This window comes from Schistocerca serialis, chromosome 9, assembly GCF_023864345.2.
Source record: "Schistocerca serialis cubense isolate TAMUIC-IGC-003099 chromosome 9, iqSchSeri2.2, whole genome shotgun sequence".
Lineage (NCBI taxonomy): Eukaryota > Metazoa > Arthropoda > Insecta > Orthoptera > Acrididae > Schistocerca > Schistocerca serialis.
In genome coordinates, this window is record NC_064646.1 from 385,755,698 (window position 1) to 385,779,299 (window position 23,602).

The window sequence follows — 23,602 nt, forward strand, 5'->3', positions numbered from 1 at the left end:
TAGCAAAATACACAAGGCAATCACTCATATAAATACATCGGCTACACCACTGCAATTTCATAACCACTTCTACAACCCTTTAGATCACGTAACATCAACAAATATGAAGAAAGTAAATTGGAAAAAGAAAACACTTCATGGCAAGCACCCGTATCATCTAACACAGCCACACATCGATCAAGACGCATCCAACACATGGCTAAGAAAAGGCAATGTATACAGTGAGACACAAGGATTCATGATTGCAATACAGGATCAAACAATAAACACCAGGTATTACAGCAAGCATATTATTAAAGATCCCAATACCACAACGGATAAATGCAGACTTTGTAAACAACAAATAGAAACAGTAGATCACATCACAAGCGGATGTACAATACTAGCAAATACAGAATACCCCAGAAGACATGACAATGTCGCAAAAATAATACATCAACAGCTTGCCTTACAACATAAACTTTTAAAACAACACGTTCCTACATACAAGTATACACCACAAAATGTACTGGAGAATGATGAATACAAATTATACTGGAACAGAACCATTACAACAGATAAAACAACGCCACATAACAAACCTGACATCATACTTACCAATAAAAAGAAGAAATTAACGCAACTAATCGAAATATCCATACCCAATACAACAAATATACAAAAGAAAACAGGAGAAAAAATTGAAAAAATACATCCAACTGGCTGAGGAAGTCGAAGACATGTGGCATCAGGATAAAGTTGACATCATACCAATTATGCTATCAACTACAGGAGTCATACCACACAATATCCACCAGTACATCAATGCAATACAGCTACATCCAAACATATATATACAACTACAGAAATCCGTAATTATTGATACATGTTCAATTACCCGAAAGTTCCTAAATGCAATATAACACATACCGTACAGTTAAAAGGAAGTGACGCTTGATCAAGGTCCGCGTCGCTCCATTTTTAACCGGACTTAACGTCTGAGAAAGTGAAGGAAATAATAATAATAATAATAATTGTTGTTGTTGTTGTTGTTGTGGTCTTTAGTCCTGAGACTGGTTTGATGCAGCTCTCCATGCTAATCTATCCTGTGCGAGCTCCTTTATCTCCCAGTACCTACTGCAATCTACATCCTTCTGAATCTGCTTAGTGTATTCATCTCTTGGTCTCCCTCTACGATTTTTACCTTCCACGCTGCCCTCCAATGCAAAATTTGTGATCCCTTGATGCCTCAGGACATGCCCTACCCACCGATCTCTTCTTCTAGTCAAGTTGTGCCACAAACTTCTCTTATCCCCAATCCTATTCAATACCTCCTCATTAGTTACGTGATCTACCCATCTAATCTTCAGCATTCTTCTGTAGCACCACATTTCGAAAGCTTCTATTCTCTTCTTGTCCAAACTATTTATTGTCCATGTTTCACTTCCATACATGGCTACACTCCATACAAATACTTTCAGGAACGACTTCCTGACATTGAAATCTATACTCGATGTTAACAAATTTCTCTTCTTCAGAAACGCTTTCCTTGCCATTGCCAGTCTACATTTTATATCCTCTCTACTTCGACCACCGTCAGTTATTTTGCTCCCCAAATAGCAAAACTCCTTTACTACTTTAAGTGTCTCATTTCCTAATCTAATTCCCTCAGCATCACCCAACTTAATTCGACTACATTCCATTATCCTCGTTTTGCTTTTGTTGTTGTTCATCTTATACCCTCCTTTCAGGACACTGTCCATTCCGTTCGACTGCTCTTCCAAGTCCTTTGCTGTCTCTGACAGAATTACAATGTCATCGGCGAACCTCAAAGTTTTTATTTCTTCTCCATGGATTTTAATACCTACTCCAAATTTTTCTTTTGTTTCCTTTACTGCTTGCTCAATATACAGATTGAATAACATCGGGGAGAGGCTAATACCCTATCTCACTCCCTTCCCAACCACTGTTTCCCTTTCATGCCCCTCGACTCTTCTAACTGCCATCTGGTTTCTGTAGAAATTATAAATAGCCTTTCGCTCCTTGTATTTTACCCCTGCCACCTTTAGAATTTGAAAGAGAGTATTCCAGTCAACATTCTCAAAAGCTTTCTCTAAGTCTACAAATGCTAGAAACGTAGGTTTTCCTTTCCTTAATCTTTCTTCTAAGATAAGTCGTAAGGTCAGTATTGCCTCACGTGTTCCAACATTTCTACGGAATCCAATAATAATAATAATAATAATAAATAAATAAATAAATAAGACTGACTTCTGAGTTATGCGCAGATGACAAAGTATTTAAGCACACTGAATTTCTCTCGTTTACACGCTCACGCAGACCTGTGTTCGTAACTGCAAAGCTTAGCGAAATGATAGATGGGGTACTGTGTGCTGACTTAAGCGGTCCTACTGTACAATGTCTGTACTGTAGTAGACTGCTGTCTGTGTTTCCAAGATGATGGTTGTGAGACCTGAGAAGCATTCAAACCTCGTAATTTTTCCTGCTAATCTTCCACCGAACAATCGTATGACAATTCTTTAATCGTCGTTGAAAGTCTTGGTAATGGCTCCATTTCTAGAAACACACTAAACGTATCTTTTGCACACTCCTGTAAGAAACAAGCTTCCTGAGTGGTCTGAGCTCTGTCACTTATGGTATTGTAACTAAGCTATCTGCAACTCAGCAGGTAACCCCATTTTACGAATAGGAGACGCAAGACAAATAACAGGGGTTGCAGTGCCTGAGAAGGCGGTAGAGCAAAGATAGGGTGCGATGGTCTCAACGCTAATTGGCACGTAACATGATAATTGTCTGTAGGCTGGTGTGATATGGACGAGAAAGCATACTTCGTAAATCCATCGTAAGTAAACATTCATCGCCAATTCTTTCGTATGAAAGTCCTTGGAGAACGGCATCGCCATAGTCAAGTACGGGGAGTACTAATGTCCCTACGAGCTTCTCTTCAAGCTAGAAAGGAATTACTGTTTTATATACCTATAGTGAGTAAAGTAACGCTCACACTTTTTTTCACAGACTGCGATTGTATTATCGGTACAGTCTAAATGATGGTCCGCAATTATCCCCAACTTTTTGCCGAAGAAGAAGAGGTTATTTCTGTGCTGTTTAGGGTTAATGGTGCCAGTCCTGTTTCAATCTTGGGACGTAAACTCTGCCAGAAGTTGGAAAAAGTTCGAAACAAGACTTACCCTATACATAACGCTCTTCCTTTGCTCCATAACCTAGGTTTTATGCCTCCGGCACTACATTTACTGTGAGGTGCACTTGCACTACTGATGAGTGTTTTTGAAATTATAGCTTGACCTTCAATTCCCTGCTTATGGAGTTCCCTTCGTGTCGTTTTGATGCTGACAGAGATCCCGAGTTCAACATGCAGTTCTGCGGTGACTTTTGCAGCTGTTTGCCTCTAATTTTTTGTGATAATCCTCTTCAATGAACGTCCGTCACGATAACTCTACCCTCTTTCGCCCGCGTTGGGACTTAGCGGATGAAGTTTTTCCACTTTTCCTGTATACGGTATAGATCTTCGATACGGTTTCTCTTGAAACTGTAAACACTTCAGACACCTTGTGTTACGTAGGCACGCACCATACGACTACAAAAATCTGCTCCTGTTAGGATTAAACGTACCTCAGACAAAATGCACTCAGAAGTACAAGGGACACTATTTTGGCCACGATTGATACTTACAACGTAATGAGGACGTTTCACATGTGCCGTTAGTGTTCAAATACAAGAGCGCAACCAGCAGGCGTGGCTAGCACATTCATGTATGTTCAAACATGCATTTCTCCCGGAGTTTCCACATCTTTGTCGAATCCTTTACTGGATGGTTATAGTTAAAGTTCACTTACCCACGGAGGTCCGGTTTGGACTGTAATTATCATACAGCAAAACTTGCTAAATATGGTAATGAGTTAACGCACAACCGATTTACGCTGAACAAAAAAAATAGTTCCAATTTTGACCACCACGTGCTGTGACACCATCTTGTCAAAGTCTCTGGTGCTCTTATCGACAATTTGTGTAAGCGGCCGTTAATAATAAAACCAACATTATACCTTTCTCAGTCGTCTAACCTTTTCTCCCCGCGTTCAGATCCTAAGCCATTACATATGGAAACACTTGCATTACGTCTTTCTTGCATTCACAGCGCCAGTTTTGCTCCTGGTGGCCGACACTACAACTATTTTTTTTCCCAGCGTAAACCGATTCCGCGTTAGCATACCTATCAAGTTTCGCTGCCCTACGATTACTAAAGCTAACATTGGACTTCTGTAAGCAAAAAGCACTCCGTCATCAGGCCACAAGTGGCCCACCGGGACCATCCGACCGCCATGTCATCCTCAGATGAGGATGAGAATAGGAGGGGCGTGTGGTCAGCACACCACTCTCCCGGTCGTTACGATGGTTTTCTTTGTCCGGAGCCGCTACTATTTGGTTGAGTAGCTCCTCAATCGGCATCACGAGGCTGAATGCACCCCGAAAAATGGCAACAACAATGGCGGCCCTGATGGTCACCCATGCAAGTGTCGGCCACGCCCGACAGCGCTTAACTTGGGTGATCTGACGGGAACCGGTGTATCCAACTTCTGTAAGTAGCTGCACTTTAATTATAACCACCTGCAATTATTGTTATATTGTGGGTAGCAGACGGCGCGCGCTTGTGTGTGTGTGTGTGTGTGTGTGTGTGTGTGTGTGTGTGTGTGTGTGTTACCTGGGCGGCGCGGGCGGCGGAGACGGGCGCCTGGCCCGCAGCGGCGAGTGTGGCCAGCAGGCGGGCGTCGCGACGCCGGTCCGCCTGGGCGCCGACCAGCACCAGCGGCGCGTCCGGGCAGTGGCGGCGCACCTCGGGAGCCCAGCGCCTCTCCACGGAGCGCAGCGTCGCCGGCGCCACCACGCTGAACACCACCAGGAAGACGTCCGCGTCGGGGTAGCACAGCGCCCGCAGCGGGTCCAGCGCGTCCTGCACACACAACACACCAGAGACCTTGTAGCCGGCGCGTACTTCCTCTCTACCCTCGAAAGCAAACTACACTACTCGCCATTAAAATTGCTACACCAACAAGAAATGCAGATGATAAACGGGTATTCATTGGACAAATATATTATACTAGAACTGACATGTGATTACATTTTCACGCAATTTCGGCGTATAGATCCTGAGCAATCAGTACCCAGAACAACCACCTCGATAAGCCTAGGCATTGAGTCAAACAGAGCTTGGCTGGCATGTACAGGTACTGCTGCCCGTGCAGCTTCAACACGATACCACAGTTCATCAAGAGTAGTGACTGGCGTATTGTGATGAGCCAGTTGTTCGGCCACCATTGACCAGACGTTTTTAATTGGTGAGAGATCTGGAGAATGTGCGGGTCAGAGCAGCAGTCGAACATTTTCTGTATCCAGAAAGGCCCGTACAGGACCTGCAACATGCGGTCGTGCATTATCCTGCTGAAACGTACGGTTTCGCAGGGATCGAATGAAGGGTAGAACCACGGGTCGTAACACATTTGAAATGTAACGTCCACTGTTCAAAGTGCCGTCAATGCGAACAAGAGGTGACGGAGACGTGTAACCAATGGCACACCATACCATCACGCCGGGTGATACACCAGTATGGCGATGACGAATACACGCTTCCCAAGTGAGTTCACCGCGATGTCGCCAAACACGGATGCGACCATCATGATGCTGTAAACAGAACCTGGAGTCATCTGGAAAACTGAAGTTTTGCCATTCGTGAACCCAGGTTCGTCGTTGAGTACACCATCGCAGGCGTTCCTGCCTGTGATGCAGCGTCGAGGGTAATCGCAGCCATGGTCTCCGAGCTGATACGCCATGCTGCTGCAAACGTCGTCTAATTGTTCGTGCAGATGGTTGTTGTCTTGCAAACGTCCCCATCTGTTGACTCAGGGATCAAGACGTGGTTGCACGATCCGTTACAGCCATGCGGATAAGATGCCTGTCATCTCGACTGCTAGTGATACGAGGCCGTTAGGATCCAGCACGGCGTTCCCTATTACCCTCCTGAACCCACCGATTCCATATTCTGCCAACAGTCATTGCATCTCGACCAACGCGAGCAGCAATGTCGCGATACGATAAACCGCAATCGCGATGGGCTACAATCCGATCTTTATCAAAGTCGGAAACGTGATGGTACGCATTTCTTCTCCTTACACGAGGCATCACAACAACGTTTCACCAGGCAACGCCGGTCAACTGCTGTTTGTGTATGAGAAATCGGGTGGAAACTTTCCTCATGTCAGCACGTTGTAGGTGTCGCCACCGGCGCCAACTTTGTTTGAATACTCCTAATAGCTAATCCTTTGCATATGACTGCGTCTTCTTCCTGTCGTTTAAATGTCGCGTCTGTAGCACGTCATCTTCGTGGTGTAGCAATTTTAATGGCCATTAGTGTAGATCCTGGCGAAACAAATTCTCATTCTCGCGACAGTCTTACAAATCCTGAGCAGAAGAATGCTGACCACCGTTGTAGACTCCAAAAAAAAAAGCATATGATTCAGTTGATAGATTTACCCTGTTTAATATACTGAAGGAGTTTGAAGAGGATAGAAAGGCAAAACATTTTCTTAAATAAGCGTTAACTGATTCAAGTTCAAAAGTTTAAATTCCAAACTGAGATGTCTGATCAGTTTGATATAAAAACGAGGGTCCACCAGGGAGACAGCCTACCCCATTTAATGTTCAGTCTAGTACTGAAAAAAGTAATTAAGAGTTGGCAAAAAGAAGTAAAAGGAATAACCATTGGCAGACAACGCGAAACTAAAGTTCACGTAAGACGTAGAGGATCTAGTGAGTAAAGAAAAGACAGAAAATAGGCGATGAGCTCCCTTGAAAAACTTCATGCATGCATGTCCGAACGGTTTTGTGTAGTACTATTCAGACACTGCGAAAAACAGGTATTCCAAACCTGTAAAACATACCCGACAAGGGAAACACCACGAGAATAACATTGTCTCTCCCTGTGCGGGAATTACAGGAAATGTGTGGGAGCATAGGACGTGACCACTGTGACATACAGAGGTTAGGGTCGGTGTGGGATGCGTGTGCGGCTAGCCGAATGGTTAAGGAGACCGCTCGTGACATGCGGAAAGTTGTGGTTCGCCTTTCGGTCCGCACGAAATTTCACATGTCACTAATCATTTGTAAAGCTGATGTATGAATTATTCGCAGATTGCAAATACCTTTCCCCAAAGGGAGAGTTATTACATTACAAAACGTTTATAGAATTACATGGAGTAGTTACAATCAAAAATCAATATCTCGTAAAGCAAATTTAAAATATTACATTACAGCAGTCAAACCTAAAAAGTTGTAAGCATCAGTGAATGTAATCGTTAGAGGTAGAGCACCGACTACAGACAGAGAAAAAGAAAAAAAAGGAAAATTTTTGTCCTGTTTGTGTTGAGGCAACCTGCATGAAACTTTAAGATATAGCGAGTTTATCAAAATTTGTAGAAAATCTTGGACACTTTCAGAAAAATAAAACTGAAATGATGTGTTCAAATGCTGAGAATGAATGATAGAGACTGACTAAAAAAATTCTCTGCCTTGCCCTGTCCTGGATACTTCAAATTGAAAAAAACGAGTTCAAGAAATTGGCATTACAAACTAAATTCTGAAGGGCAGAGCTGCATTCAAAACTTTAATTCACAAGATTGAGCTTAAAGCTAAACCAAGTGTCACCGCTAAGAGAACTTGGACAGAAGAACGTAAGAAAAGCTACAGAGAGAAAATGAAATTTTGGGAGAAGTAGAAAGTACACACATCAACGAAATAATTTCAACTGCACTCTATAGCTGGGCATAGCGATGTAAAAAAAAAAACCATGCAACTGGAACATTTAATTCGTATTTCAATGAAATAAGGAAATTAAACAGTTTCCAGGGCACCTCAGAGTAAGTTTGCTTGGGTGGCAGGTAGATACACATCCAAACTCTGCAAGCCGCGTTACTGTTGCAACAGTCCTAATGTTACTGCTCTACATGTAGTTTTATTTTTTTTCCAATGTTCCCCTTTTAAAGCAGTGGTGCTAGGTCGACGCCGTAAAGATACAGGCGGAGGAATGGAATCATAGTTGCACGAGACGGACAATCGGTGAATTAATTGCAGGACAGCGACGAAGTAACCAGTTCAGTATAGAGACAGCCAAAGCTGGAAGGTTCACTTTTTATTTAATTGATTGCTAGCTTCGGGTTACCTGAACCCATTTCCAAATCATCCAGATGGACAGACGGAACAGTATTGTCTGATATAGCATATAGACCATAGCAAGATTATATACATAAACATAACAGTCAAGTTTAACCATGAACAGTGACAGAACAAACAAGTCATGAATTAAATAAAAAATGAATCTTGCAACACTGATTAATATTTCTGGAAAAGTGTTTCATGTTGAACAACGAGCCATCATGCAGATTTTCAAGCCGCCAGGGGACGCACTATCTGGTCGGAAGCAGCGTCAGCGGTGACGCCAATACATGGCTCGTGTTGCACACAATTTGCAAAAGCCGTGTACGAGAAGAGCAAAAACTCAAACTCTCTAGCAACTTGCTACCGCCAGTCATTGTCTTACATTCATGTCTGACTGACGTAGTGTTTTTAATTGCGCCAGACAAAGATAACTGGTTGAATCATATTAATCGGGTCTCAGTTAAAGAAAGGATACCCAGATATTACGAGGAAGGCGCAATGAGTTCAGATGTGTTGTTCAAAACAGACAAGGTTTTTATTGCTCAGCAATTCACTGTTTTACATGTGAGCCGTATTTCAGTGACTCTAGTGTTGTATCCGCCTGATAGTCCTTTTCTCCAAATACCAGGCGGGCCGTGCGGGTAGCCACCCCGCCAGGCGGACGTGTGTAAACGGCCTCCGCCACACCGAGCTACCAGGTGTGACAATAAAGTAACGAGACGGATGTGAAAAAAATGTTGCTTACCGTTTTAGTCAAGTTCAGTGTTGTCTCCTTCAAAGTAGTTCCCTTCTGATTACACACACTATTTCCAGCGCTTCTGCCATTGATGGTAACATTTCTGGAACTCATCTTCTGTAACGTCCTCCAAGACCCTCGTCACAGCTTTTTGGACATGTTGTGTTGTTTGAAAATGGTGTCCCTTGACCGCCGTTTTGACTCTTGGAAATAGAAAAAAGTCGCACGGAGCGATATCTGGTGAATGAGGTGGCTGTGGTGGTTCTGAAATTTGTTTTGAGGTTAAAAATTGCGGTACTGACAGAAGTATGGGATGGAGCATTATCATGATGCAGAATACAAGTATCAGCAATGTTGGTACGGACAAAAAGAACTCTCTTACGATGTCTATCTAAAATTTCTTTGTAGTAATATTGGTTAATTGTTTGTGCAGGAGACACCCACTCTTTATGAACAATTCCCTAGCATACAAGCATGCATTTCACTTTTGACTTCGACATGCGAGCTTTTTTTGGTCTGGGTGATTCCTCTGAGCACCATTGCGAACTTTGGAGTTTTGTCTCAGGAACGTACTAAAAAAACCAACTTTCATCACCAGTGATAACACGGCTCAATAATTCTGGATTGATTTCCGTTTGCTCTAACAGATCGGCTGTCACATTTTTCCGTGTTTCTCGCTATTGTGGTGGGAGATTTTTGGGTACCATTTTTGCACAAATCTTTCTCATACCAATATCTTCAGTTATTAGATGAACTGCTTCTCGATTGATGTTCAGTTCTTCTGCAATCATTTTCACACATAATATTCGATCAGATCGTACGAGTTCACGCACCTTGGCCAAGTTGACATCCGTCCGTGAGGTTGATGGTCGTCCACTGCGGCCTTCATCTTCAACATTCGTTTGCCTTCACTAAACATTTTATACCAACGAAAAACTTGAGCTCTTCACATAACCTCTTCTCCAAAAGCCTTCTGAAGCTTATCGTGAGATGTCGTCGCGTTTTCACCCTATTTAACGCAAAAAGAAAATGGCATACCGTTGCGCAATATTATGCGGTTCCATTTCCGTGACGAGAGACACAAACATGTGTTAACTTATTACACGACTGAGCAGTTGCATTGATGAGCCGCTTGGACTAGAAGCAGCTTATACACCAAGGTCAAAGATATTGTGCCTACACAAGCCTGCAGGGTTGCCACATCTTGCAAAGAAAATCTCATTACTTCATTGTCGCACCTCGTATATTCTAGTGTGGCCGGTGTGTTTACTATGGAGTTATAAGTTGCCTCCACAACATCTGGTGGTACCAACCTCACTGACAGGCAGTGTGCCCGTTGCGGCAGAGAGCGCTGTCGGCAGGCACTGTTTTGCTATGCCAGGTCACGTGCTCCATAGCGCCACGCTGATACCCATTCGCTCCAGACTATTTAGGCGACCGTGCTACGCCCACGCCTCAAGTCGGCAGTATCAGCAGCTATGTCCAGCCCCATAAGCTATTCAGCTCCAGTGCTGCCAGTTGGCAGTACCGGAAATACCGGCAGTACCAGCATTTCGTCTCAGCTCTCCACGCCTGCAGATCCGACTCCGTTCGTTCAGGTCTGCACCAGCAGCACGTCAGCCGTCATACGCCTGACGACAACGAGAAAGACAGGCCGTGGCACTTAACGTAACAGCACGTGACACTGCAAGTCTCAGGAATGCCAGCGGCCGTCTCTGGCGGGGAGCGAGTAACTATTTCAGACGAGTTTAATAAATGCACGCACGTGACAAAGTTAACCCCTTCAATGGGTAAATTTTCAGTTACAGATTTATTTCCCGTGGACCCTGCACGGCCAAGCCGGCAAGTTCGTTGCGAAGCTCGTATTTCTCGTCGGCCCCGTCGTACACCGGCAGAGCCAGCCTAGTAATGTCCCAGGTTTTCACACCGGCAACTACCACAACTCTGGGGTTCATCATGTATGCACATCACAGACAATTTCGAGGGAGAGAGATTTCTGTTGTATCTAGTTGCGTGAACATTAATCCAAGGACATAAAACTGAGTTTCGCTTCCTTCATAAAGTTATTCTTTTAAAGTGTTTACGATCACTTCTCAATACGAGGATACGTTAGACAGGGATTTAATTTTGAATGTATTATATTACAATTTAATTCTTGGAGTGAGATTTGTTACACGGAGAAATAGTTATTCCTTTGAAATTCATATTCGCCTGAAGTATCGGAACTTTATTGTAGGAATTACGCGTCTGTAGGTCGCCAGATGCAAATTTAGGACCCTTAGAACACTTTAAACAATTGTCTTTTGCCCAATACCGAGAATTTGTGTGTTAGGCTCCTTTCTGAGGGACGCTACCTCCGAGCTACAGCTAGAAGGACTACCAAGGTGCTTCTGAAAAGTTCGGTCAGTGGTAACGGAAAATAAAGGAAACGAAAGTTAACGAACAAAGTACCTATAATGGCCTACAAAGAAATCACCACTCACTGCAACACACTTCTGACATCGGGTGTAAATCTGCTGGAAACTGTCAACTAATGCTTCTGTGGAATCGCCCCAAGCACAAATGACGCGCGCTGTTGGATACCAGCGCATCATTACAGGAGATGATATCTGGTGCTACTAACACGATCCGGAGACCAAGTAACAGTCCATGGCTCAGTGTTCACCGTTTCCCCTGCCTCCTGAAAAAACGTCGGCTGACTAAATCCAAGATTAATACATTGTTGGTAGTCTTTCGACAGCAAGGGCTTGATCCATCATTATTTTCTAGCCGAGGGAGCCTGGGAAGTCGATGAACAACATGCTGTTGATTGTCACTCCGTCTCTGCATCTTATCTGTAGCACCGGGTCTCCTCTCCTGTAATAATTCGGGCATCCAACAACGTGTGACCACAGTGCGTGGAGCGGCTCCACAAGATACCGCACTACTCGTAGCGGTGGGCGTGGAAGCTGAGAACAAGTAACATGTAAGTTCCAAAATGAGCTATTGGAACGTCTTCCCTGTATTTAGTTGACTTCTAAGCATTGGGAATGGGAAGCACAATGTGTCTAATTTTATTCAGGGAGTCAGTCGTGTTACGAGGAAGACCAGTGCAATGAGGCAATTAATTTAACATTGTATCTCTGTTCTAAAGATCATGCCACAATTCTAAATACAGTACTCCCGCTACATTAAACGTTCTATTATGTCTGACATCTGCGTACACTGGCAGAGATATGCAGGACGATTTCGCTGCCCCTGCCGATGTCATTTTATGCAACTCATTAGGTTACATGTGGCCTTCATAAAACACGAGCGAGATTTCCATATTTTCTCGCTTGTTACAGGCGCATTATTAGTCCCATGGGAAAAATGAACAGCACATTTTCTAGAAAATCTAATGTAAGTAAATTTTGTATTGTGATACGTTTTTGCTAGAGGCGACCATTTTTGTTTTCGTTTTTCTACCGCCTTAGTTGAGCAATAACAAATTGTAAAATTTGTCTTTCTAAATTTTACCAAACAATTTTGCGAATTTTAATAGCATAAAACAAACAGTTACATCGTTGCATTCGTCAGGTCTTTTGATTACGAAGGTGTTCTGTCCTTGTGCGGTTGAGTCTGGATCGAATGCTCAACGGAATTCGTTTTAGCGTAACGGTTACAAAAGTTTTCCTTTCATTGCCCTCACGGGCACGTTTAAATGAACAATGTGTGGGTGAAATCTTATGGGACCTAACTGCTAAGGTCATCAGTCCCTAAGCTTACACACTACTTAACCTAAATTATCCTAAGGACAAACACACACACCCATGCCCGAGGGAGGACTCGAACCTCCGCCGGGACCAGCCGCACAGTCCATGACTGCAGCGCCTAAGACCGCTCGGCAAATACCGCACGGCAAATAAACAATGTTAACCGAACAACTTTGTGCTGGTGACGTAACAACCTAATCGAGAGAGAATAAGACTGAATATCGAGAATAGTAGTTGTAGCCGCAAATTTTTGCACAGTGGTAGGAGGGAATGTCACGATAAACATACTAGAAATCTTGACTGGTGACGCATGAGTATGAGGCTGGAGGTGCATTTCAAGGTCACTTTTGAAACCGTGGCCTCCAGCGAAAACATACCCCAGTACAAAATTTAATTACATTATATTTTCTACAAATGGGTCCAATTAACTTTATATGTAGGACTAATAGTTTGTGCGTAGCGAGCGAGAGAATATGAAAGTCTCACACGTGGTTTGTGAAGGCCAGGTGCAGCATTCCAGGTTGCATAAAACGACAGCGGTAGGGGCCGCTGAATCACCCTCGCTCACAGTAGGCTCTGTCAGTTACTTTGAGATCCGAATTAGTGTCGGATGCGCAGCTGTGTTGCATAAGCGCCGACAGCCAGGGGGCTTCGCGTCAAGTGCGAGATGAGTGGAAGCCAGTTAACCACTCGGCTAAGGAGCCACAGGCTTCGCTACTGCGCCTTGGGTTGCCCTCCGTCATTTATAGCTCTGACACCCCAACACACAACGAGCGGCATTTATGTAGCAAACGCAACGAGCGAATGTTTCCATGTTCTATGTATCCGCCCAAGAAAGCAGTTCCCGTTTCGTGGAACATTGTCAGAATTCTTGATGTCGCTTCCAGTTATTCATTCGAGCACGTTGCAGGGATACAGTTACGCCGCAAACTAATATCACCAAAACAGGATGTGATCAGGTAGGGCGTTATCAGCTCAGTGAATGTAACAGGTGTAATTTGTTATCAACATGACGGCCTTGATCCATGCAAAACCAACTTTCATTGAAGTGTTGACTATTCTGAACTAAGAAAGCTGCAAAAATTTCAACATATAGAGCATCGCACGATACTTTTTTTTTTTTTTTTGTTAAAATTGACATATCCGTAACTACGCAGAAAAAGCGCAAAAAGCTTATTTGCTAGTTAATTAGAAATTACATTGCGCTGATAACATGTTGGATATGTAACACATTTACAACATTTTTTAACTCAAATTCACGTGCTATCTATTCAAATGGTTCAAATGGCTCTGAGCACTATGGGACTTAGCTTCTAAGGTCAGCAGTCCCCTAGAACTTAGAACTACTTAAACCTAACTAACCGAAGGACACCACACACACCCATGCCCGAGGGAGGATTCGAACCTGCGACCGTAGCGGTCGCGCGGTTCCAGACTGTAGCACCTAGAACCGCTCGGTCTTCCGGCCGGCTCTGTCTATTAAAAAACAAGGTAAAGAAGTGGTAGTCGACCACAATATTATTGCACTTGAGAGTCAGGTTGCTTCAGTCTCCTTATCGTGAGTTTCTGCCGTGGAACCTGACGAGCACAGTGTGAACCACTTGACAGTATATGCATACCTGTCTTTAAGTCATTCACACTACGATGTGTTTTGCTTAGTCAATACTGTACTTCTTTACTGCGACGTCACCGTGTGTTTCTAGAAACGGCCTCTGGAGGCCAAGTGCAACAATGTAGTGATCAGGTAGTACATATTTCATACAGAAACCAAATATCATTAAATAATACGTGTTGATTTACAACCTAATTTGTTGAGTATTACTTTTCAATGTCTGTTGTCACCTACTAATTTTATCAACAGCGCCATTTTATGAAGATAAAAGTACAAGTTGAGCTCTAAAATGCTGTTAGAAATTTCTAAGGGGCCACATCTGTGTCAGGAGAATAGTTATGAATCATTAAAAACGAACAATACCATTATGTGCTTCTCTGAGCTGCCATTAACGAACTGAAGTGGTGGTCCGTGTATCACGACACTTTTACTTTAACCGCATAAAAACGTACTCCAGAAGATAACATAGCATCGATAGATCTAGGTAAAATGTGTGTGTTTAATCATCATACATTTGAATTTGTTTTAAATTTCGTGAAACCCATGTGTTACAACCCACCCTCTCCCCCCTGTTAGTCTCCATCTGGGATCAATTAATGACTCGGGGCACCACTGGACTTGTTCGGCTAGCTGAAATTATTACATACAAAACAGTCGCCAGACTGATGTAGCTCTACAAGTACTCTGAAAGAGTAAACGCTCACATAAATAGAAATGAAATGCTCAGTGTCAAAGGCATTTGTTCGATTCTACTTGCAGGGTTGGAGAACAATATGTGACCGTGGATAGAGTGCAGAGCTTCAACACGTTGTCTGCTATTTGGACTGGTGATGTGAAAGACTCTATGGACATTAATCCTTGTAAAGAGCGCATTTATTCTTCAAGCATTTGAGTGCACTAACTGTAATGATAAATACGCATAGAAATTCGATGTGCATAGCAGCAAATAGGGACAACAGCGCGTGGGTTTGCAACGAATTGACTGTGTGCAGGCAGTGACCTAAGTGCCGCAGAAAACTGACGTTGGAAACAGATACCCACCCATCATGGATTCTCACAAAGAAGTATCCTCACTAACACTGTTCGTGTACTAATGGGTTCTTGTCCCACCTCGAAAAGCGTTGGCCTTCCTTTTCCGGCTGACTTCTGAGAATCTGCTGTACTGTCTGTTCTCAAGGTTGCCAACCTAAATGCTGCAGCAAGCACGCTCCTCGCACAACAAAAACAGAAGAAACTGTCTCTATTAAGTTTCCTCGTAAGACTGATTTTGCATGAGACCTGGGACTGGCGATACTTCTGTCTTCTTCGCCGAGTTTGAAATAAACTGCGTAGCTCCCACGTCCTCCCCAACAAGCAGCCGCAGTACAAAATTCCTCCCAGTACGCAACCAAGAGCCATCTATCGCCAAATATGCGCCATGTCGTTCGTATGACATCTCCCTCAGTCACGTCATTGACAGTATAAAGAAGATATCTGTAAGTACCTCAACGCACCAATATCGCATGCCCATTAACCGAGAAAGAAATAGACCAGCAGTCCTATGGAAAAACGTGCTTCGTCTTCGTGCAGGCAAAGTAAAATCTGCAGTTGATCCAGTCTTCACAGCTGAAGAACTGAACCGATACTTCACAGATACTGAGTCACAAACGAAAGAGACTTTTCTGCCTAACTCATGTTACTTGCAATACGGTCAAAAAAGCCATCGTGTGTATCAGATCAGCATCGACTGGACACGGTGACATCACAGTACGAATTATTAAACATATTTTTACCCACTACTGTGCACTATAAAAGATGTCTTCAACCACTCCTTAACCGCAAGTCTTTTCCCTGAGACCTGGAAAAAAGGACTTGGTAAGCCACTACCTAAAAAAGACGTTTTCACAGCACCCTCTAATTACCGATTTACTTGTATTCTCCCTGCATTGTCTAAGGCCTTAGAATATATAGTTCACGACCAGCTAACAAATACTGAAGTTTTATTCTTGTTTTGTTTTAGGGTTTTATGTAGCTACTCCTTCACTATCAAACTACAAACAACCTACTAAAAGAATATCAACCAGGTTCCCGTAAACATTGCAGAACAACATCTACCTTAATAAAGGTAACAGAAGACCTGAAGCTTGCCACGGATGTGCAAGTGGCGTCTGTCATGTGCTTCTTAGATTTCAGTAAAATATTTCAAATTTTCAACTTCGACATTTTACTTGCTAACCTTAGCGGCCTAATTTTCACACAAAGTGCAGTGCAAGGGTTTCGCTCACACCTGACGTCTCGCCAGCAATACGTCACGTCCAACATCATAAACTCACAATGGAGCCAATTAGTATTAGGCGTCCTGGTTTAGCTATTTGGTCCTACAGTCTTTTCATTTCACATAAATTATGTGTCGTCAGTTATGTCCTACTGCAAATAGCACATGTGCACTGATGACTTGCAGTTGTATCTAAGGGCAAAACCTACAAACCAAAGACAGCTATCGAGAATCTTAATACTGACCTGTGTATCCTATCAAAATGGGCGCTTGATGTAAGGTTAAAAACCCAACCTATTCAATACCTGAGAGAAACTAGTTGGCCGTTCTGGACTGATTATCCCCAAATACCGGGATTTCTTACGATCTTCATCCCTAAATGGGACAAATATCAACTTCTTTTCTCCAACAAAGAGTGTAGGAGCAGTAATAGATGAAAATCTAAATTGGACCGAGCACATTACTGCAGTGTGCAGGAAGGCATCAGCGTCTCTTCATACCCTACAAAAATGTAGAAAGCCATTCCCTCTTGAATTGAAAGAAACTTAAACACATATAGTTGCAATTACTGATTACAGCGATCTTATCCTGCAAGGCCATTCTCAGGCGATGTTCGACTCTTTGGTCACATTTCACCATCATATGCGTAGCTATCCTGGCTGCGTGCAGACAGGTGCACAGGTTTCCATACCGTATGTCTTCTCTGCTGTATTATCAACATATACTGTGCCTCACATCACACCTCGACGTTAACGCTGTTGTCTGAACAACAGGGCAGAAACACTCGTTCCTATTAGCGCAAAATCCTTTCTGGCCCACTCCATCCTTCAGCCACTTTCTCGAAATCCTTCTGAGTAGCAGGAACCCGATTCTGCTATATCCTCGAGCATTATATTAAAGAACTGAATAACATCTCCAGCTTCAAAATACAGTTAATAACGTATCTACTAAAGGAACAGCAATGATTACCATTGTCCCTGTATGCAATCATGACCCCTGTATATCCTTCTTCCCAACTAAAACCTCATTTCCTCCTATTCTTAGCTGGTGCAGTTTTCTTAAATTTCCTTCCCCAGAGATCGCTATGTCAGAAAACATCTATTTCGTACACTTATATTTTCTTTTTTTATTAGCCACTGTAATTTTGGTCACCACCATCACCACCACCACCACCACCACCACCACCACCACCACCACCATTAGCGCCGCACGGGGGTAGCCACGTGATCTGCAGCGCCTTGTACGGTTCGCGCGGCTCTCCTCATCGGAGGTTTGAGTCCTCCCTCGGGCATGGGTGGGTGTGTTGTCCTTAGCGTAAGTTAGTTTAAATTAGGTTAAGTAGTGACCGATGACCTCGGCAGTTTGGTCTCATAGGAACTTACCACAAATATCCATCACCACCATCGTTTTATTGGGTTTTTGCCCCACTTCAACGCGGGGACTGCCCTGTTACTATGGATTTGGAAATGTTAGCGTCAGAGGGTGGCCGGATGCCCTTCCAGTCGCCCCCCAGGGACGGAAGTAGTGTACCCCAGCTGTCTGCGTGTAAGCCATGAAATAGTGCTAACGTTTTTCAAATGTCTGCGAGTTGTGTAACTGAAGCGGGACATGGCGACCAGCCCAGTATTCACCTAGTGGGATGTGGAAAACGGCCTAAAAACCACATTCAGGCTGGCCGTACACCGGCCCTCGTTCGATCCGGGGCCGGCGCGCTTACCCGACTCCAGGAGGCAGCGCATTAGCGTTCTCGGCTAACCTGGCAGGTAACTTACCACAAATTTATAATCACTGTTATCATCATTAGGCGTGGCAGCAGCAGCAACAACAAGAGCAGATGTACTGTCAGTATTAACTTCGTTAGTTCATAGTCAGTACTATTTACTCTCATTATCTCTATAGACACTCAAATTCTTTTAATACTGTTAGTAATTTTAAAATTGTTATTTCTTATGTAATTACGATGCAGTAAAGGTACTGTATGTATGACACCCTGGTATGATTTAAGAGTGGGCCTGATGTCCCAGATTAGATGAGGTTAAATAAATATATAAAGAAATTTATGCTGATGAATCAGAGTATATTCATATCACTACAAGCAAGCTTGACTGCATCAACTGATTAAATATTTTTACTTCATTTTATTGCAATTTCATTCCGACAGTTGTACAATATGAAGTTTTTCAAGCCTAATAACATACAGAATTAAAACAAATGTAACAGAAATTAAAAAACAAATATTATTAGATGCGATTTAATTTCTGTGGAAATTTCAATGTAGCAAGCATGGAGGTTATGGACGTGGACTACGGACAGGCGACACTGAGTGGTATCGTGGGTCGGCCTGGGGGAAGGAGCGGCACACCGAGATAGTACTTGTAATTACGATAAATGCTATGTCCGGTTGGCGCAGTGGGTTCAAATCCTGGTCCAGGACGTATTTTCACATGACGCCACTCACTCTGTGTAAATTCGCGATGCAGCCAATATAACGAATTTCTTCCCTTTCCTTTCTACCCCCTCCGCCTTCAATTTACGTAACACTTAGCTTTATGCTTGACCTGGACGTAACATCTACTGGAACTTTTTAGAGTTGCATTATAACTTAACAGCTACTTCTAACTTTTCATTGGTAAAGAAGCAGTTCAAATTTTTGTAACCTGTCAAAATACAATTCATTTTAATGATAAAGTGTATCAATACTTTTTACGTATCAAAATGTGCTGTACTTATAATAATGACATTCCATTTTTTCCTACAGTATTACTGGGCGTATCACTTTAAAATATACCCGACAGTTTCGTAATTATTTTACGTTCCCCACCAGTCCACAACGTAAGCTATGTTTTCCGTTTTTTGTACTATGCCGAAACTCATATTCCTATCACGTAAAATATTTATTATACCACGCATTTACAATCTCAGTTTCAGATTCTACCAAAAAATAGTTTCGACATGAAAGCCAAAACCGAACGAGGAGTAAAACTTTTTTGCATATGAAGCGGTTATTAATTAGTAAAAAGAAAATTTAGTCCCCGTTCAGCGCTTAGAACGGAAACAGCCCAGGACGGGATTGTCAGGAGGAGAACCGGTAAGGGCAACGTCCTAAGATTCGAAGCGTGGACGCTTGTAAAAGACCTCGCATCAAACCAGTCGAGAGACTTACTTACAGCTTATTTCATTTTCAAGCCACGATGTCTTCGCTGTGAAGAAACAGCGGTCGCGATATTGGGGTGTTAGCTTGCATCAAATGGCATCACCGTCCAAGATCACTGTTCTGCTCTTTTGATCGCATTTGGCGGCCCGTGCGTATCGGCTGGAGTCTACGCGCAGGGTCGTTCGCGGCCACCGCCGCGAGATGGCAACACGTGTCTGACCGGCAGAGCAGTACTCGTCCCGCACCCCTGACCTTTCGGCGGCAGTTCGCAGAGTACAGATGATTGCTCGCACAGACGAATGAGAGACATGCGTGGCCTTGCCGGCGCCGATACTAAACGCAGGCCGGCGTTCTACAGTCTCGCATCAGCTATCGGTAGACGGCAGCTTTATGGTTTAACAGCTCCCACCTGCAGCTGTTGCCATCACTGGCCCATCCCTGTGGTCCGATTCTGTTATTTTTATTCCGCTGGACATCTGTGTCAATGACACACTATAACATTACCTATTTTAAGAAACTGAAATCTAGCATCAACCATTCGCCTTTTTAAAAGAAATTCATTCGTATATGTAAATGAACTTTTATGACAGTAAAGTGGACATTATCTTGTTGCCTTTTTGTAAAACAAGCTGAACTGTAAAAACAAAATAATGAGTTAGTTGTAGCCAAACACTGTAATTTATTCATAAATAAAGACAAACTATCAATTTTTTATCAACAGAACTGTCTCTTGCATTGACTGACTATTCCCTTGGTTCTTGGTAGAATATTTTACACATCCTGAATGAAACGCATCCAGAGCTGGTGTAATATTCTGAGATATTTATTAATTTTACACGATCCGGTTTTCGGCTGTTACGGTTTCATTTGGTACAAAGATAAACATCTGGCGCATTGAAATTTTATTTGATCAAAGATTTTATACTAGTGCATCTACAAAGTATCTGTGTTTCCAGAAAAGAAATCTGTCAGGAAGTTTCAAATTTCGTATTGCTAAGAACGTCCAGTTTGGAAATTAACTAGCTAGGCATTTTATAGTAAATGAGAATGTCTCTCAGAGTTAAACCATGACATAATGTGCATAAAAGCAATATCAACTACGATGTATATACCGACCGTCAAACCATGGACTTTACGAAGTGCATTCAAGTTCTAAGGCCTCCGATTTTTTTTCTCCGGACTGGAAAGAGATAGAAACATGCGCATTGTTTTAAAATGAGGCCGCGTTCATTGTCAATATGCCCCAGAGATGGCTGCACCGTACGGCAGATGGAATTTTGCCGCCAGCGGCGAGAATGAGAACTGTTTTAAATACTTAAAACAGCGACGTTTTCCTTACTTGAACAGCGTGCAATCATTCGTTTTCTGAATATGCGTGGTGTGAAACCAATTGAAATTCATCGACAGTTGAAGGAGACATGTGGTGATGGAGTTACGGATGTGTCGAAAGTGCGTTCGTGGGTGCGACAGTTTAATGAAGGCAGAACATCGTGTGACAACAAACCGAAACAACCTCGGGCTCGCACAAGCCGGTCTGACGATATGATCGAGAAAGTGGAGAGAATTGTTTTGGGGGATCGCCGAATGACTGTTGAACAGATCGCCTCCAGAGTTGGCATTTCTGTGGGTTCTGTGCACACAATCCTGCATGACGATCTGAAAATGCGAAAAGTGTCATCCAGGTGGGTGCCACGAATGCTGACGGACAACCACATGGCTGCCCCTGTGGCATGTTGCCAAGCAATGTTGACGCGCAACGACAGCATGAATGGGACTTTCTTTTCGTCGGTTGTGAAATGAGTGAGACGTGGATGCCATTTTTCAATCCAGAAACAAAGCGCCAGTCAGCTCAATGGAAGCACACAGATTCACCGCCACCAAAAAAATTTCTGGTAACCGCCAGTGCTGAAAAAATGATGGTGTCCATGTTCTGGGACAGCGAGGGCGTAATCCTTACCCATTGCGTTCCAAAGGGCACTACGGTAACAGGTGCATCCTACAAAAATGTTTTGAAGAACAAATTCCTTCCTGCACTGCAACAAAAACGCCCGGGAAGGGCTGCGCGTGTGCTGTTTCACCAAGACAATGCACCCGCATATCGAGCTAACGTTACGCAACAGTTTCTTCGGTTTCTTCGTGATAACAACTTTCAAGTGATTCCTCATGCTGCCTACTCACCTGACCTGGCTCCTAGTGACTTTTCGCTTTTTCCAACGATGAAAGACACTCTCCGTGGCCGCACATTCACCAGCCGTGCTGCTATTGCCTCAGCGATTTTCCAGTGGTCAAAACAGACTCCTAAAGAAGCCTTCGCCGCTGCCATGGAATCATGGCGTCCGCATTGTGAAAAATGTGTACGGCTGCAGGGCGATTACGTCGAGAAGTAACGCCAGTTTCATCGATTTCGGGTGAGTAGTTAATTAGAAAAAAAAATCTGAGGCCTTAGAACTTGAATGCACCTCGTAATAGCGCAAGTTTCGAAGTAGACCTGAAAATCAGGTACAATAAGTGTAAAATAATGTAAAATGACATAATCAAAAAGAAAATAGCACAAATTTAACAAAAAGTCATAGAACCAGTTGATGAAGTTTAGTATTTTGGCTGATGGAGATAACGATGGGATACATAGCTAAACGAAGGACGCTTACAGTTTAAAACGGGAAGCAGAAGTAGTAAAGTAAGCTTCCGATATGTATGAAAGAAGTTTACAATGCGGGTTTACTATGTTTTGACTTGTGTACTGAAACACAGAAGTTAATTGTAACACCATTATGGAACTGTAGCTTGTGTAGCGGCGAACGGAGCTGTAGCTTTTTGTAAGAAATTTTAGGTCAAACGTTCAATGAAATGATTTGTCTAAAATTAAGGTATAAAATACATTAGAGAAACATTTGACGCACATCATTTACTGTATGCTTTCGAGGCTCTTCTAATGTTTTTTGGATGTACAATCTGTTAAGTAAGGTCGTGGTCGGGTTAATCAGTAGACAAATTTATTTTACAACAAACGAAAACATATACATACATCATGATTGAACAAAAAATGCAATTACAATAAGACACCCGACCACCGGTAGCGTAAGTAATTGCTTGGCATCTCTGAGGCATGCTTGAAACAATTTTCTTGAAACAATTTTCCTCGTATTCACTCCGAAGAGACCTCCAAATGCGTCGAATTTGCGCATCACTTGGCACTTTGTGGCCTGGTCAGCAAGTGGCTGAAAGTGGATCGGAACTGGACTGCTGGAATTGCAGCACTGTCAACCGAAAAGTTCTGCTGCAGCGCTTGGAGACTATGAGGGTCGCTGCGATACACCTTAAACATAAGGGCTCCCTACACAAGGCAATCTGACACTGACGGATGAGGTGACATGGGTGGCCAGCCAGGGCCGCAATGAGAATGACCTCTGCAAACAACTGTCAGGAGTGAAGATTGTCAAAATGTGCTCCAAGATTCGGTCGACTCTACAGGCAGTTGCTGCATCCTGTTGGATGTAACTGTAGGTCTTTTCCCCCGCCGTTAACGCTGACACAAATTCAAGTCCACTCGTAACCACCCAGCATTTTCAACAGGATTAGCGTCAGGCGACTGTGAGGGGCAGTCCAGTATTCGTAATCAACTACCTGAACACCTTTCTCCTTTTTCCACTCGCTGCAAATCCTGTGAGGGTACTTCGGATCATTGTCGTCTTGCAGTATCCAGTCTTAGTTTTTGGCGATGAATCGACGTTTGATAGTTCAAAATGGTTCAAATGAGTCTGAGCACTATGGGACTTAACTTCTGAGGTCATCACTCCCCTAGAACTCAGAACTACTTAAACCTAACCAATCTTAGGACATCATACACATCCACGCCCGAGGCAGGATTCCAACCTGCGACCGTAGCGGTCGT

The 23,602-nt window shown here is 43.2% G+C and overlaps 1 protein-coding gene across 1 annotated transcript in view; it reads right to left on the reverse strand.

Moving 5' to 3' along the window:
* The window catches only part of LOC126418684 (cell division control protein 42 homolog), a 600,617-nt gene that overhangs the window by 7,999 nt on the left and 569,016 nt on the right, over positions 1–23,602 (reverse strand). Inside the window, exon 3 of the mRNA XM_050085577.1 lies at positions 4,715–4,963. Coding sequence (XP_049941534.1) covers positions 4,715–4,963 — 249 coding nt within the window. The remainder of the gene's footprint in view (positions 1–4,714; positions 4,964–23,602) is intronic.